We start from the raw sequence: 13779 nt of genomic DNA, 5'->3' as shown, positions 1-13779 counted from the left end.
CTGGCGTGGGGAGGAGCCTCGTGTGGGGAGGAGCACCGTGTGGGGAGGAGCCTGGCCTGGGGAGGAGCACCGTGCGGGGAGGAGCACCGTGCGGGGAGGGTGGGCCTGGCCTGCAGATGTCCTCGCAGATGCCACCCAGGGGAGACTTCCCTTCTCTCTGTGCTCTCTATTCGGGTCAGCAAGGCAGACTCCACCTCTCCCTGTCACTCACCGATGGTTGGCAAGTGGCAGGTGTCCCAGCCACAGCAGACGAGGACCCAGCACTGTGGAGTTGCTTGGTGAACTTGGAGGACGAGGGAAGGGCCCACGCTGACATCACAGTGGCACTTGCATGCGCTCTCTCGTGTGGCCCGGCGCACTTAGGAGTCTGAAGCCCTCTTCCTGGGAGGGGGGAGGGGGGAGGAGGCTAAGGAGGCATTCTCAGCTGCAGATCTGAGCATCTGTGGGCAGGTCCAAGACGTGGCCTTGGGCTGTGTCCCCACTGAACCTCTCACCAGGCTCTGCTTTCAGTCACGTGCTCTCAGGCCCATGCTGCGGGGGGCAGGGAGAGGCTTCTGAGTGGTGCCTCCCACTGGGGATGCTGGACGTCTCACCAGCACCTCGCAGGAGGAGGCTGGAGGCCGAGAACGCAGCCCCCAGGCTGTCGGGATTCCTCTCCCTCAGCCTCGGCACCACGCAGGGCCCGCCGTGCCAGGCTCCGTGCTGGGAAATTCTGCATGTGTCATCAGCTCATTGAATCCCTATGATGGCCCCGTGACGACCGGGAGGTCATCGTCCCCATCCCCCATCACACAGATGAGAATCGAGGCTCAGAAGACAGCGACTGGCCAGCAGGGGGCGTGAGCAGGCCCTCCCCGGGTGTCCGGTGCTCCTCCAGGGCAAGGTCACTGCTCAGCGCCCACACCCCTGAGCCTGGGTGGGAAGACGCAGGTCCCGGGCTTCTGGAGCCCCCAGTGCACCTCAGGCTTTGGAATCGGGGGCCAGGGTTGGAGTGTGGCTTTGTCATTGTCTCCTAGACGTGACAACAGCAGGGTGTAGAGAGAAGAGGACCTTTCCGTCCCTGGTTTGGGGACAGGAGCGTGCTGCGCCCAGGCGTGCATAGCAGCGGGGCCTCAGGGAACACAGGGTTAGAAGCCAGCACCGTTGTCTCGGGTCTGCTGCTCGCCGGCTGCCAGGTGGCGGGCGGCGGGCGGCTGACTTGAGGCTTCCTGAGTGTCTCCTCGTCACTGGCCTTCGGGTCTTTGCGTGGGTGGGAGATAACACAGAGCTCCCACAGCACCCCAGCCCTGGGGCAGTGGTGGCCACTGGTGTGGTATTGTCACCGTCCCTGCCTGTGTGTCAAGCATGTATCCTGACTGGACACCGTGAGCAGCGCCCGGCAGCTCACACGATCTCCCCACGTCTGCTCTGCCCCCAGACACGGGGTCCCCTTAGGAGATGGCCTTCACGGCCAGTTACAGGCCAGGAAGGAGGCAGCTCATCAGCTTAGAGCTTCAGCTGTCTGGGACCCCAAAGAAAGACCTGGGCACAACGGCCTCTTCTGTCGCATAAGCCAGGTGGCTCTTAGCTCCACCTGAGAAAGCGGGGCGGATGGTCCCCAAGCACAGGCACTGTTTCCGGCAGAACCAGAGTCGCTGCCTGGCCTCCGGCTGACTGGGCGGCACGTGCCCAGATACGTGCGCTGACGAGCTGAGTTAGAAAGCCAGGTGCGGCGACCACACCTGTGATTACAGCCCTCGTGGGAGGAGGTGGGGCCGTGATGCTCACCTGGGCTGGTTTCCGTAGTGACCTGGTCACAGTGGCCTGTGGGGTCTTTGTTGCTGTCGCCGTCATGGCTGCCCTCATCACCTCAGTGCTGCACAGTGTTCTGCCGTCTTCAGAACGGTTCCCACGTGTCGCTCCCCGTGAAGCCCTCACGGCTCTGCGGAGGTGCAGGCCAGGCCCCCGGCGCGTCTCACGGACGAGGGAGCTGGGGCAGAGATGGCTTCGGTGGTGACTGTGCCGTGGCACGGCTTCTCCGGCAGGGACCGAGGACCCTTGGACTCCTTGCGTCCCTAACGATCCCTGGGCCGCAGCTCAGAGCTCCGTGGTCACAAACTGTCACACCGCTAATTTACGAGGGTCAGCGAGGTGGTGAAAAACGGTCTGTTACCACCTAAACCCCAAGCTCTCGGCCTCGGGACAGTCCGCTCCGTGACCTTGCTAAGCCTTGGTGTTCTCGTCTGTGACAGACGGGGTGGGGGCGCAGTCCCGTCGTCCCTCTCAGCTCTGTGAGTCCAGGACTCGCCTCAGGTGCTGACGGCAGCGAGCTGGCAGCCAGCTAACGAGGCAGCCCAGAACCGTCAGGCTCCGTCCCCAGGCCTGCCAGCCTGATGCCTACTCTCGACGCCACAGAACCCGAGAGGCACAGCTCCCGGCCTGCAGAGCGGGGCCCTCCCGTCACAGACTCCGTCCCCGAGCCTGGTGCGGCCCCGGGGGTCAGGTGAGCGTGGCCGGCGTGCCCAGTTTACGGAGCAGCCCCCGTCCGTGGCGTGGGGCGCTTGGCTCCCGAAGCGTGTGCTCGTGGACGCGGATGACACCGTGGACGCGAATGACTCTGCCCTCTCAGAAGGGCAGGAGAAGGAGAAAATGCAGCTGCCCTGGTGTCGTGGAGCCTCCCGAAGTCACAGACCTACGCGTGCCTGGGACCCGGTGTGGCGTGGAGGCCGCGCCGGGCCGGGAGTGGACCCTGCTGAGGCAGGACCGTTGTCCGTTTCCCGGTGGGCCAGAACCAGGACAGATGTTCCTGCAGCTGCCCACGGGGGACGCGTCGCGGAGGCCCCGGGGAGGCGGGGCTGGGCACGCTGCAGTCACCCTTCCTGTTCGCAGACCTGACGGCCATCTCGTCCGGGTTCTTTTTTTAACTTTTTTACTTTTGCCAGTTGCGTGAAATTTGCTAGTGGCCAAAAAACATAGACGTTTATCCATCTAAATCCAGCGACCATGTCTAGGGCACTAGGGTGAGGGGTCGGGTTTGAGGGCCATCATCTGGCGGCGTCGGTTCCCAGCTGAGGGTTGACCCTGCCACGTGGCGTCACGTCCCACAGCTGGATACGGTTGGCAAGAACAGGGCCGTGGCTCGGAGGCCCGCAGACCTTCCGCGGTCGCTTTAGGACAGGGCGCTTTTGGTGGGCGTGCAGGCGGTGGTGTGTGTCCAGCTGTGACGGATTCTGCTCGCTCTGAGCTCCCCCTGTGGCCGGGGCTAGAGACCCAGGCCCAAAGCACGCGGGCCAGCGGATTCCCACGGGAATGATGGCTCCATCTGAGTGTGCTCGCCGCCCCGCCCCCGCCCGCTGGAGCGCTGCTTTTTTTCTTTTAGAAATAAGCTTTTGGAAAGAATGCCGTGTTAAAAATCAGGTGAATTTGGCCAAGGATATCATGCACGTGTTCAGTGTTCTTTGTGATGCGGACAATGAGTTCTTAAATATTTTCAGTGCCTCGACGATAGATAAATACACAAAGGCAGCAGTGGATGCTCCTGGAACGCTCGGAGCCCTTCGATTTCGTTATTATAACAGACGCGTGGATGACCGTATGGCGCTCCTTCTAGTCCTAAGACTGTGCTCGGCTCCGTGGGGGGGCTTCAACCGCGTCCCCACCCCCACCCCGGAGCGCTCGCGGTCCAGGGCAGGACGGGCACAGACCTGCCGCCTCCCAACCTCCCTGGCTCCCGCGGGCATGGCGAGGGCCCGTGTCACCCAAGCACGTCCCTTTCCCGAATCTGGGATGTCATCGCAGAAGATTGGCTCAAGCTTGCCAGTTTCTGCGTTTGGATGGCAGGAGGTTGGCAGGCAAGGGGAACCGGCTGTGGCAGGGCTGGGGGACGCGCCGTGGGCATTGGGGCCAGCCTCCAGGGGACGGGACGGGGAAAGCAGCTTTCATCCACTGCCCGACGTCTGCCGAGCTGTCAGAGCCACGAGGGAGGGTCGTGAAGTTGACCTTCACACCACCCCCTGACGTGCAGGTGTCGGCGAAACAGGTGACCAGAGGTGACTCTGAGACTAAGGGCCGCCGGGGAGGGGCGGCAGGCTGGATCGGGGCTCCGGCTTGTCTGGCTGCAAAGCAGAGGCTTGAGCAGGGAGCGGCACTGGGGGAACTGAGTGGGGGTGGGGGGAGACAGCGCGCGTTTGGGGCCGGAAGGAGCCCGGCAGCCCGGGGAGCAGCCACACGGAGAGGCGGGGCGTGCAGGAGACGCAGCGGGGGCCCCGTGACTATCGTCACCGCTCCCGGGGGGCCGCCCCTCCCCTGCCTCTGAGCGGCTCCAGGCCTGTTCTCGTCAGAAACAGGGCAGAGCCCGCGGCGCCCACAGGCCGCTCACCAGCCCGGCCTGCTGCCCGGACCGCCGCCCCCGTCGCCTCGGGCTGGGCCGGTTCATCCAGCGCCGAGGGGCGCTCACCGCACCCGCGGCGGAGGGGAAACACAGGGCGCGGCATGGGGCCTCGAATCCCCCGACGTTAGGGGACAGCGAGGCACCAGGCCTCGTGCGATGTCACCTGTGCAAACGTGGTCTGAGTACCACCCTAAGTAACACGCGTGACAGGGCATGCTGCGGGCACCGCCACATGCCAGACGCACGTGGGGTCACGCGTCCACCCTCCCAGGGAGCTCCGGGAGGGGGCGCCGTCCCCACTCGTCCATCCCCTCACAGACCCCCCATGGGCAGCTCGCGGGCGCCAAGCCCTGTTCTGGGGGTGCAGCAGGGGCTGAGGCCACTTGGCCCCGGGCTCCCGGAGTCCTGAGCCGTGTGCAGAAGACCGACGGCCGTCGGGGACGCAAGCGTCTGACGACAGACCGGGCGGAGGGAGACGACGGAGCAGCGTGTAGGGGCCAGCGGCAGGCAGGCCCCCCGCCGCCGACTGAGGGTGACGGCGGCACCAGCCTGAGGCGCGGTGCGTGCTCACTCCTGCCAGGTCCGCTTCTCCGCGCTTCGTCCGGTGACTGCCCCGCGACGCGGGTGCTCTCGTCAGCCCAGACGAGGCTGAGGCGACACAGCCGGCCCCCGGTCCCCTGGGGCCGGGCTTCAGGGCCGACGTCCCTGGCAGCCTCGCTGCTCTGCCTTCCGGTGAGAGAGGGAGCTGGCCGGGCAGATGCGCAGCCTCGCGGGCGAGGGGCCGGTCACAGGAGACGGAACCACGGCCGTCACCAGACCTGGGCGAAAGGGCCTCTGGGAGCCTGGACAGATGGGAAGCGACTTCTCCATTGGGCCTAATAAAGCTCGTCTTCCGGAAGCCGGGGGCAGAGATCTGCTGACGGCGGGACTTCCGAAGCAGCTGCGTGAAGCTGGGCCCGGGCGCCCCATCACCGCTTCCTCCGGCCTTGGACTTATCGGGGTGCAGAGAGACCAGGAGACTTGCTGTCACTGACTAGCAGGTGGCAGGGCAGGCCCTGGAGGGCTGGCCGGTGGGTGACCACTGTAGACGGGCCGTGAGCAGGAAGCAGCGTGAGAACCAGGACGGGAACATATTCTGTCCATGTTTGGTGTCCGAACACGGTTACCGCTGACTTAAGAGGCAGAATCCGTTCTCTAAACAAAGCGTCAGCCGGAGCCAGCTCGCAGAGCAGGGGGAGGCGACCCGGGCGCGGGTGGGGCGGGGGCCGGACTCCAGGGCCCTCGGCCTCGGGTTCCGCGGCGCTCAGCTTGAAAACCACTAGGTCGGATCTGGAGTGAGGAGGGAGGGTTGGTTCTCAGGCAGTGAGGGCGTCGCTTCAGCCGGCAGCGGCGGACAGCAGAGTCGGCCGGTTCTTCTGGCCCGGGAGGCGGAGGGGGTGGCAGAGCCCTGTGAGGCATCTGCTGCCGGGCGGAGAGGGCCGCGTTTCCTCTTCGCTCGTCTTGAAGCGGCATGAAGGACCCCAGCTGGCCGAGGGGAGCTGGCGGCCGGGAACCGGACAGGATGAGCGTGGAGTGCAGGGCAGGTGACCTGAGGCAGCTCGAGCATCGTCCACGTGACGAGTTTGTCTGAGCTTGGCTCAGCTCTCAGCACCTGAGACCCAATCAATCCAGCATGGCGGGATGTTTGCAAGTGGGGGGGCCTGAAGAGGGGGTGCCACGCAGTGCCTCAGAGTGCCAGCACCCCTAAAATCTCCACTGAGGGCACGTGTTTCCATACGGGCAATTGACGTCATCATGGTCTCATGTGAAGTGGCAGACAAACCCCTCTTCCGACCCCAGCCGAGCCACGTGCCAGCCCCTGCAGCAGGCAGGGGACAGACCAGGCCTCGGTGTCCTCACACCCGAAATGGGATCAGTAACGTGCTGCCCCACCGAGCTGCCGTCCGGGTCCGTGGGTGATGCTTGTCCAGCGCTCGGGACCACGTCTGGCTCAGTAACGGGCAAGGACAAGGGTGGGCGAGCGCTGCTGGCCACCGGGCGGGGACACGAGGCCAGGCCTGGTCAGCGTGGACGTCCACGGAGGCACTCGTGGCGGCGAGCGAGGACAGTCGCACGTGTGGGGTCAGCGCCAGGGCTGGACACCCCCGCTTCCCAGGGAGCAGGTCTCGCTGCCCGTGGCGGTTCCCCCAGGAGCCCTGAGCAGCACCTCCTCCCCGGCCTGGAGGTTCTGTGCTCCCCGCCGCTCTCGGAAGTCCCCCTGTCCCTAGCAGATCAGGCCTCGGTGCTGGGCGTTGGGGGGCTTCTCCTGGACAGTTCTGAGGGCTCCTAGAGCCCTACCCACCACTGCCAGGCGTGAGTCAACCCCAGGCCCGGAAGCCCCTCTCGCCGAGGAAGGCCGGGGCTCACGGCGGGGCCGGGTGGGGGCCGGGCGGGGGCCGGGCGGGAGGGCCTCCAGGTGGTCACCGAGCTCTTCTCTGTTTCCTGCAGGCTGAGGCCCTTCACCTCCTACAAGCTGCGCCTGAAAGCCACCAATGACATCGGGGACAGCGAGTTCAGCGCAGAGACAGAGGCGGTAACCACCCTGCAGGACGGTGAGCAAGCCGGGGCCACTTCCCAGCTGCTGCCCCTGCACCCCGACTCGTTGGCTCCTTGAGAGAGGCCCCGCTTCCACCTTGAGCTAGGAAGGGTCACCCACGGGGCAGTGGCATTCAGTTAGTGGCAGACGGCAGGAGCCCTCCTGTGCAGCCTATGTGGACCAGGCCTTGAAGGGTTTCCGACGGAAGAGAGTGGCTTCCGACCCCCCACGCCCGTCAGCACCCCAGAAACTGAGTACCTTACAGGGCCGTTAACGTCACGGGGTCCCTGGGTTTTAGGAGGTTCTCCATTTTTCTCGCCAGTCTTTCCAGACTGGCCGTTCGACGGAAGCAGTTAGTGATGGAAGGGAGACCCCCAGGAGCTCGGCGGCCTTGCCCGCCGCCTCCCGCTCGGAGGAGCTGGGCCTGCAGGCCCGTCACGGTTTTGAGTGATGCTGCTGCCAGGCCCGGAGCGAGCGGGAGGCGGCGTCGGCCAGCACGGCCGGGCGGACGGGCTCAGGACGAGAGGGACTGCTGTGCTGTCTCGGCCCGGTGCAGACCCGAGCACCCAGCGGCCAGCAGCACCGTGCGGTCATCCCCGACCCTGCCCCACAGCGCTGTCTCCCGACACCCGCCCGCACCTCCCGCCCGCACCTCGAGGCCTCAGTCCCGCTTTCTGTAGCCTGAGAGCTCAGTCTCTCCAGCAGAGGGCTCAGGGGACCTCCAGGACCCAGCAGAGGGTTCTGGGGACCTCGAGACCCAGCAGAGGGCTCAGGGGATCCTTGGTGACCCAGCAGAGGGCTCAGGGGACCTCCAGGACCCAGCAGAGGGCTCAGGGGACCTCCAGGACCCAGCAGAGGGCTCAGGGGACCTCCTCGCTCCTCGGCAACACGCAGGTCATTTCGCTGCAGAGCAGAGCCCTCCAGGCCAGTGTCCCTGATGTAGGACGGGCCTGGGCCCGACCGTGCTCTCCGGGGGCCCGCAGCCCGGACGGGCCGGGAGGAGAGGAGGGACTGACCCTGGAGAAACGAGGGTCATCTTCTGTGGCTCCTGTTTTAATCTTGCATCTAAGCCGGCTGCGGTAGCGTTTGCGATGAAGCGCTAATTCCTAGAAGGCAAACAGCTAGCTGCCTTTGCCACGTCTCTGGGGAAACTGTGGGAGCAGGACATTCAGGCTTCCGCCCCCCCTCCACCCTCACCGGCTCAGGCAGAAGGGCCCCTTCAGGCCTCCCCAAGGCCTCCCTCAATCCTTTGATATTCAAATCTCTTCTGCTCCTATCTTGTTATCTCTCTTTCCAGAGCTGCGCAGTTGCTCTTTGCAGTTGATCTGCATCGTGTTTGCATTGTGTTTGATTTGCATTGTCTCAGTCCAGCTCTCTGCTGAGACCTGCAGGCTAGAAGCCTCTGGGCCTTGGGGAGCCCTGTGTGGGGAGGGGTCATTTGAGCGAGTGGCTGGTTCTGGTGGGGGAGGAAAAATAACTTTCCTTCCTCCCTTCTAAATTCTCTGGCTGGCCTAATGATCCCGTTGACATGAGACAGGTACTAGGAGAAAATGGCCGACTGTATTACACCTGAGCATCCGGGGGGCGGGGCCCCGAGGCTGACTCTGACGCTCAGGCTTGTGTGCTGTTCTGGAGTAAGCAGGGGGGCCGGGGGCTGGGACTTCAGAGGGGACGTAGGCGCGTCACAGGCCAGTGAGACAGAGCACACATGTGGCCAACGGGTTCCCGCCCGGCCGCCCAGACACAGAGCGAGCCTGATGAGCGCTTCGCAGGTTCCTGGGTGCCTGCCACTCAGCTGAGGGGCGCTCCATGCCCCGAGCAGGCCTTTCTGTCTGCATTCCTTTAGACAAGCGGGGGGTGGGGAGACGTTAAAGGGTCTCGAGTTTTCTGTTTCTTAAATATTCACCTGCTGAAAATAATCAATAACCCAAAAAGGCATAATTTGGGTGGCAAACTCTGCCTCCTCTTATTACGGTGTTAGGACGTCGAGTCACCCCCGTCATCACAATCAAGGTGGTCGGGGGAGCTGGATGCGGGGCTCCAGATGGACCCGCGGGAGGCCCAGGGCCTGCACCAGAGAGCTGTCCCGGAGGCAGGACTGGGCACTGGGGCGGGGGTGACACGCACACACCCCAGGAGCCGGGAGGGGACCTGGCACATCCAGAGTCTCACGGAGCGGGTGGCCCAGGGACCCGGCCCTGGCTGGTGAGTGGGTGGTCTGCCTGGCACGAGGCGGGGGCCGGGCGAGGAGAGCACCCTACGTCATCCCGTCAGCGGTGACTTTCCGGCCTTTGATGTGTGTGGGGTCTCGGGAGATCACGGCAGGGGCTGTAAAAGGCCAATTCCCGATGCTGGGACGTGGGGCGCAGAGGAAGGGGGTTCAGCAAGGCCTGCTGCGCCCGATGGGAGGGTTCTAGATTGTAGAGTGTGGGGCACGGCCATAGGCAGAGGTCAAGCCGACCTTGTCCCTCCGGAGAACAGAGCAGAGCCGCCACCGACACCCAGAACGTGGCAGGCCTGTGGCCACCGGCACTCAGCCTCTCGTCACTGCCCCAAGAGCACGGTGGCCTGGCTTGATGGTTTGTCCTGTTCAGAAGTTGCTCTGACCAAAGTACCTCAAAAAAGAAACAAACAATGCGCCTGGTCCAGGGAGGGTGTGCGGGCCCCTGAGGACCGCGGGGAGGCTCGGCGGGGGCTCCCAGCCTCCGCTGGCATCCGCTGGAGGGAGGTCGGCCGCTCTGTGCGTGTCGGTGTGGGTCCGTCTGCGGGTGCTCCCACCTCTGGGACCGGGCCCCTTCTCTCCTGGCACAGGCTGCACAGGTGGGAGCCGGGCGTCCACAGGGAAGAGAGCGGAGGTCGGCTTGCGGCCCCCACGCCGTGGGGGGCCGGCCCCAGCAGCACCGAGCGCCCCTCCAGTCTGTGTTCCTTCCTTTGTGAATTTCAGTTCCCGGAGAGCCGCCAAGTTCTGTCTCGGTGACGCCGCACACCACCTCCTCGGTTCTGATCCAGTGGCAGGTAGGAGCCCGGGGCCGCGCGGTCCACACGTGCTCAGCCTCCACGCCCTCAGCACCGCAGCGGCTGCGCCTGACCGCGGGCCGAGCCCCGTCAGGTGCTTGAGAGCAAACGGAAGGTTGGCCAGCAGAGCTGGGGGGACGGTCCCGGTCCCGGCGTGGCTTCCAGGACAGCGGAAGCCGGCCCGGCAGGCGCACGCGGGCGGCCGTGAAGTCGGGTCACGAGGGAGGGCGAGCGGGACGGCAAAGCTGGTGCAGAGCGTCGCAGGAGTGGGTGTCTGGGTGCTCGGCGCGGGGGGCAGGGCCGGGCCTCCATGGTGCACGCCAGACTGGCCCGGGCCGTACAGGGCCAGGGACCATAAGCCCCGGGGGACGGAGCACGCTGGAGGCCCCTCTGGGTGGGGCCGGGGCCGGGCAGGGAGGGGGCGAGACGCGCCGAGCCGGGCGCCCCCAGCTGCTGCAGCCTCTTCCGGGCCTGGGGACAGGCACAGCCCGACGGGAGTGGGGCGCGGCTGGCCAAGAGTGGGGTGTGGCTGGGGGTCAGGGCCAGATGGGAGTGGGGTGCGGCCAGGAGTGGGGTGCGGCCGGGCGTCGGGGCTGGACCCCGGGCGGGAGCGTTGGAAGGAGACAAGGCTGTGCCATCTGCCCTGTGAAGCTGGGACCGAGTCCCAGGGGCTCTGCTTGCGCCCGCATCGCGGCCCAGCAGCCTCAGCGGAGAGTGGAATTGGCTGCGCGAGGCTCGGCCTCACACGCCCGACCCGGCCTCACACGTCGACCCTGCCGCGCACACGGGACGAACAGGAGGCCTTCGGTCCGGAGTGCGTGATCTCCTTCAGGGCTGACGGCCCCCCGGTGGCCACTTCGCCACCTCTCCCCCACGGCCGAGTGGCGCGTCTCGGAGGTGGCGAGGCCGTCAGAGGGGATCACGAGGCGGTTCCAGGCGTCTTCCTGGGAAACAGAATTCACCACCGAGGCGTTTTGTAACTTCCAGCTTCAGCAGGGCGTCGGGGGCTGGGTGGGGACCAAGGAAAGGTCAGCGGGCTCCTGCCACTGCCTCTGGGAAGCCACGTCCACCGCGTCGGAGCCCACAGGGGCATGGAGGGCCTGGCGATAGGTCTGCAGGCCCCCGTGTGCCCTTGGGCAGCTGTGACCCAGGAAGGTGGCTCTGGCTCCTCCTCTGTAAAACTAGGAGGTCCAAGTTGGCCGCAGCGGGACAGGGCAACGCTCAAAGTGCAGGCCCGAGGTCCCCGCACCCCTGTGCCCCACATCCCCCAACGTGACCAACGAAAAGAATGTTGCTCCTCCGTGGTAGGCTGAGTAGGGAGCTGGCGTCTTTGTTGACGTGGCACTTGGCTGGCCAGTAGCTGGGTAAGCTCCTCTTCTAGGAAGGCGGCCCTCAGGGCTGTGACGCGTCATCGCCTGTGCACTAGTGGCTGTCATCGTGACACTGGCTGTCGTCGGCGCGGCCCCGGCCATCCTTCCCCCCGAGCCCTCGGGGCTCCAGCCCCTCAGTGGCATTTGCACAGCTCTGTGAAGTGGCAGTGGCTGCACCAGCAGGACTTGGCCTGGGTGTCCATCAGCTGTCCCTTTCTGAGCTCAGCAGAACAAACTAATCGCAGGAGGTGGGCAGAACGATGTCACGTAGAAACACCTTCCCATCAGCTACAGGCGGCCGCCATATAGTTAAAACAAAGAGAATTCAGTGAATCAGAACAAAAGAGACTATGCTTAAGTATAGTTTTTAATTCCATGTGAAGCATTTCACTTATAAATCTTTTTTTATAAAATAGTTTGCCTAAAAATGTAAGCACCACCTGCAATTTCAAGGCCCCGATCCATTTAAAGGCTCCCAGGCGTGGCCGGTCACATTTGATTCTTGGCGGAGAGGACTCTGTCCCTGCCTTTCATGGGGCTGGTGCTGTTTGAAGCCTCAGGATGCATGCGTGTGTTCCAGACAGCGGTGGCCTGTGCCCACCTCCCCCAGGTAAAGACAGGCAGGGGCATCTGGGCAGCGTGCACAGCCAGCAACTGCGTGGGGGGTGACAAACCCTGTGCGGGGTGTGATAGCCCCTGTGCGTGGAGCCAGGCTCTCTAGGGGCCCCCGTGCTGCCCTGAGCCCTGAGCAGGAAATGCAAGCCACGTGACAGTTCCAGCCCTGCCTCTGCTCACCGCAAGACCGGGTGCCACGCCAGACACCCCGAGCCCCGGGCCCCACCTGCAGGGGGCATGGCAGGCCCCGTGTGGAACCTGGGCAAGCCCCCTGTGCCCGTCCCTGTGCAGGCGGCCGGAGGGAGGGACGTCCTTCCCAGGAGCTCAGCCATTCCTCCGCCCCACGCTTCTTCCTGCTTCCCAATTCTGCTGCCTCCAGGATTGACGGCTGTCATGCTCCCCTGCCCCTGCCTCTCGCCCTCTTCCTGCTGCTGCTGTGCTGGCTGATAAGCCCACATGAATGCCTGCCAGCTCGTCGCATTAGGACAGAAGCTTTGAAAACGGAGCAAACGCTCAGGCCCCCAGAGAGTCGGCTGGTAGCGATGCTGATGTGCGGGAGGCAGCGGGCAGCCGCTTCTAGGAAGGCCCCCAGTTCCCATCAAGCAGCTGCCCATGCAGATGGCCAGTCCAGGATGGAATTCGCCACACATGGGTCATCCTGGACTCCAGCAACTCCAGCTCACTCTCACAAGCACTGATTGAGCACCTACCGAGCCCCCGGCCTGTCACGGGCGCCGTGGGGGAGGCAGAGTGAGGGACACAGATGTGTGGAACGGAACCCTCAGGCGTGGCCAGGGTAAGGACCACCTGTGCGAATGGGGCCTTCTGCTCAGAGTCCCGTGACTCTAGAGACCAGCCAGCCAGGCCTCTGCCTATTGCGGATGCAGGTCAAGCAGCCAACTAGAGCCTGGGCTCAGCCATCGCTTCCGGAGCTCTCCATGTGTCACATGGAGCCACCATGTGCTCCCGGGACATCCGGGGTCATAGAGGCCTCTTTCACAAATGGCAGACGGGCTTGTTCCAAACTGGGCGAACAGGAAGCGTGGTTAAACCCCGTTCAGAATCCCATGCAGGCCCCAGGTTCACGGGAAGCAAGCAGGTTCCTCGCCAGTCTGTGACCTCCGTCCCCTGCCCTGGGTGCATTCAGTGACATGTCTGCTGGACATGGGATGAGACACCCACGTCCCCAGCCAGGCCCCAGGACACCTGGGCCCTGAGAGGATGCTGCACAGCCAGTTCTGTCCCCGGGAGTCCCGTGTCCCCGCCCGTGAATGCCACACCTGCCTATTTCCTTGAAAACTGAGAACCGTCTTTGTGAATGACCAACTTCCTCCCTGCAGCTGGCCAGTTAAACTTTGGCATGTGTCACTTCCGAGGGCTGACCGGCCGTGTCTTTGCAGCCTCCGCGGGACGAGAGCCTCAACGGCCTTCTCCAGGGCTACAGGATCTACTATCGGGAGCTGGATTATGAGGCGGCCTCAGCCACCGAGTCCAAGATGCTCAGCACCCCCTCGGCGTTGCGAACCGAGCTCCCAGGTGAGCCCCGCCCCCCGAAGGTCCCCAGGTAGCCACCGAGCACCTGCTCACGCCAAGGAGGCTGGAGGTGAGGGTGGACCAGGCTCTGTGACAGCCGGGGCATACAGTGAGGTGGCAGCTAGCAGAAAACTCCTGGGCTTTGGGGTCCCCCAGCTGGGGAACCAGGGGAGTCTTCACGGGAGAGGAGCCCTTTGACAGAGGTCATCAGCGTGAGAGGGTGTCACAGGATGTGGAGGGCAAGGGGGACTGACGAGGGCCCAGCAAAGCTGAATGGTCAGGAGGTTGGCAGGGGAGGATTC

General features: G+C 64.7%; 1 protein-coding gene across 1 annotated transcript in view; it reads left to right on the top strand.

The window, feature by feature from the left end:
* SDK1 (sidekick cell adhesion molecule 1) overlaps window positions 1-13779 on the top strand; it is a 384821-nt gene that overhangs the window by 329742 nt on the left and 41300 nt on the right. Inside the window, exons 31-33 of the mRNA XM_039878899.1 lie at window positions 6857-6960; window positions 9889-9959; window positions 13345-13480. Coding sequence (XP_039734833.1) covers window positions 6857-6960; window positions 9889-9959; window positions 13345-13480 — 311 coding nt within the window. The remainder of the gene's footprint in view (window positions 1-6856; window positions 6961-9888; window positions 9960-13344; window positions 13481-13779) is intronic.

Source organism: Pteropus medius, unplaced genomic scaffold, assembly GCF_902729225.1.
Source record: "Pteropus medius unplaced genomic scaffold, Ma_sr-lr_union100, whole genome shotgun sequence".
NCBI lineage: Eukaryota > Metazoa > Chordata > Mammalia > Chiroptera > Pteropodidae > Pteropus > Pteropus medius.
Note: the sequence above shows the minus strand (reverse complement) of the source record. Positions and strands in the feature narration are given on the sequence as shown.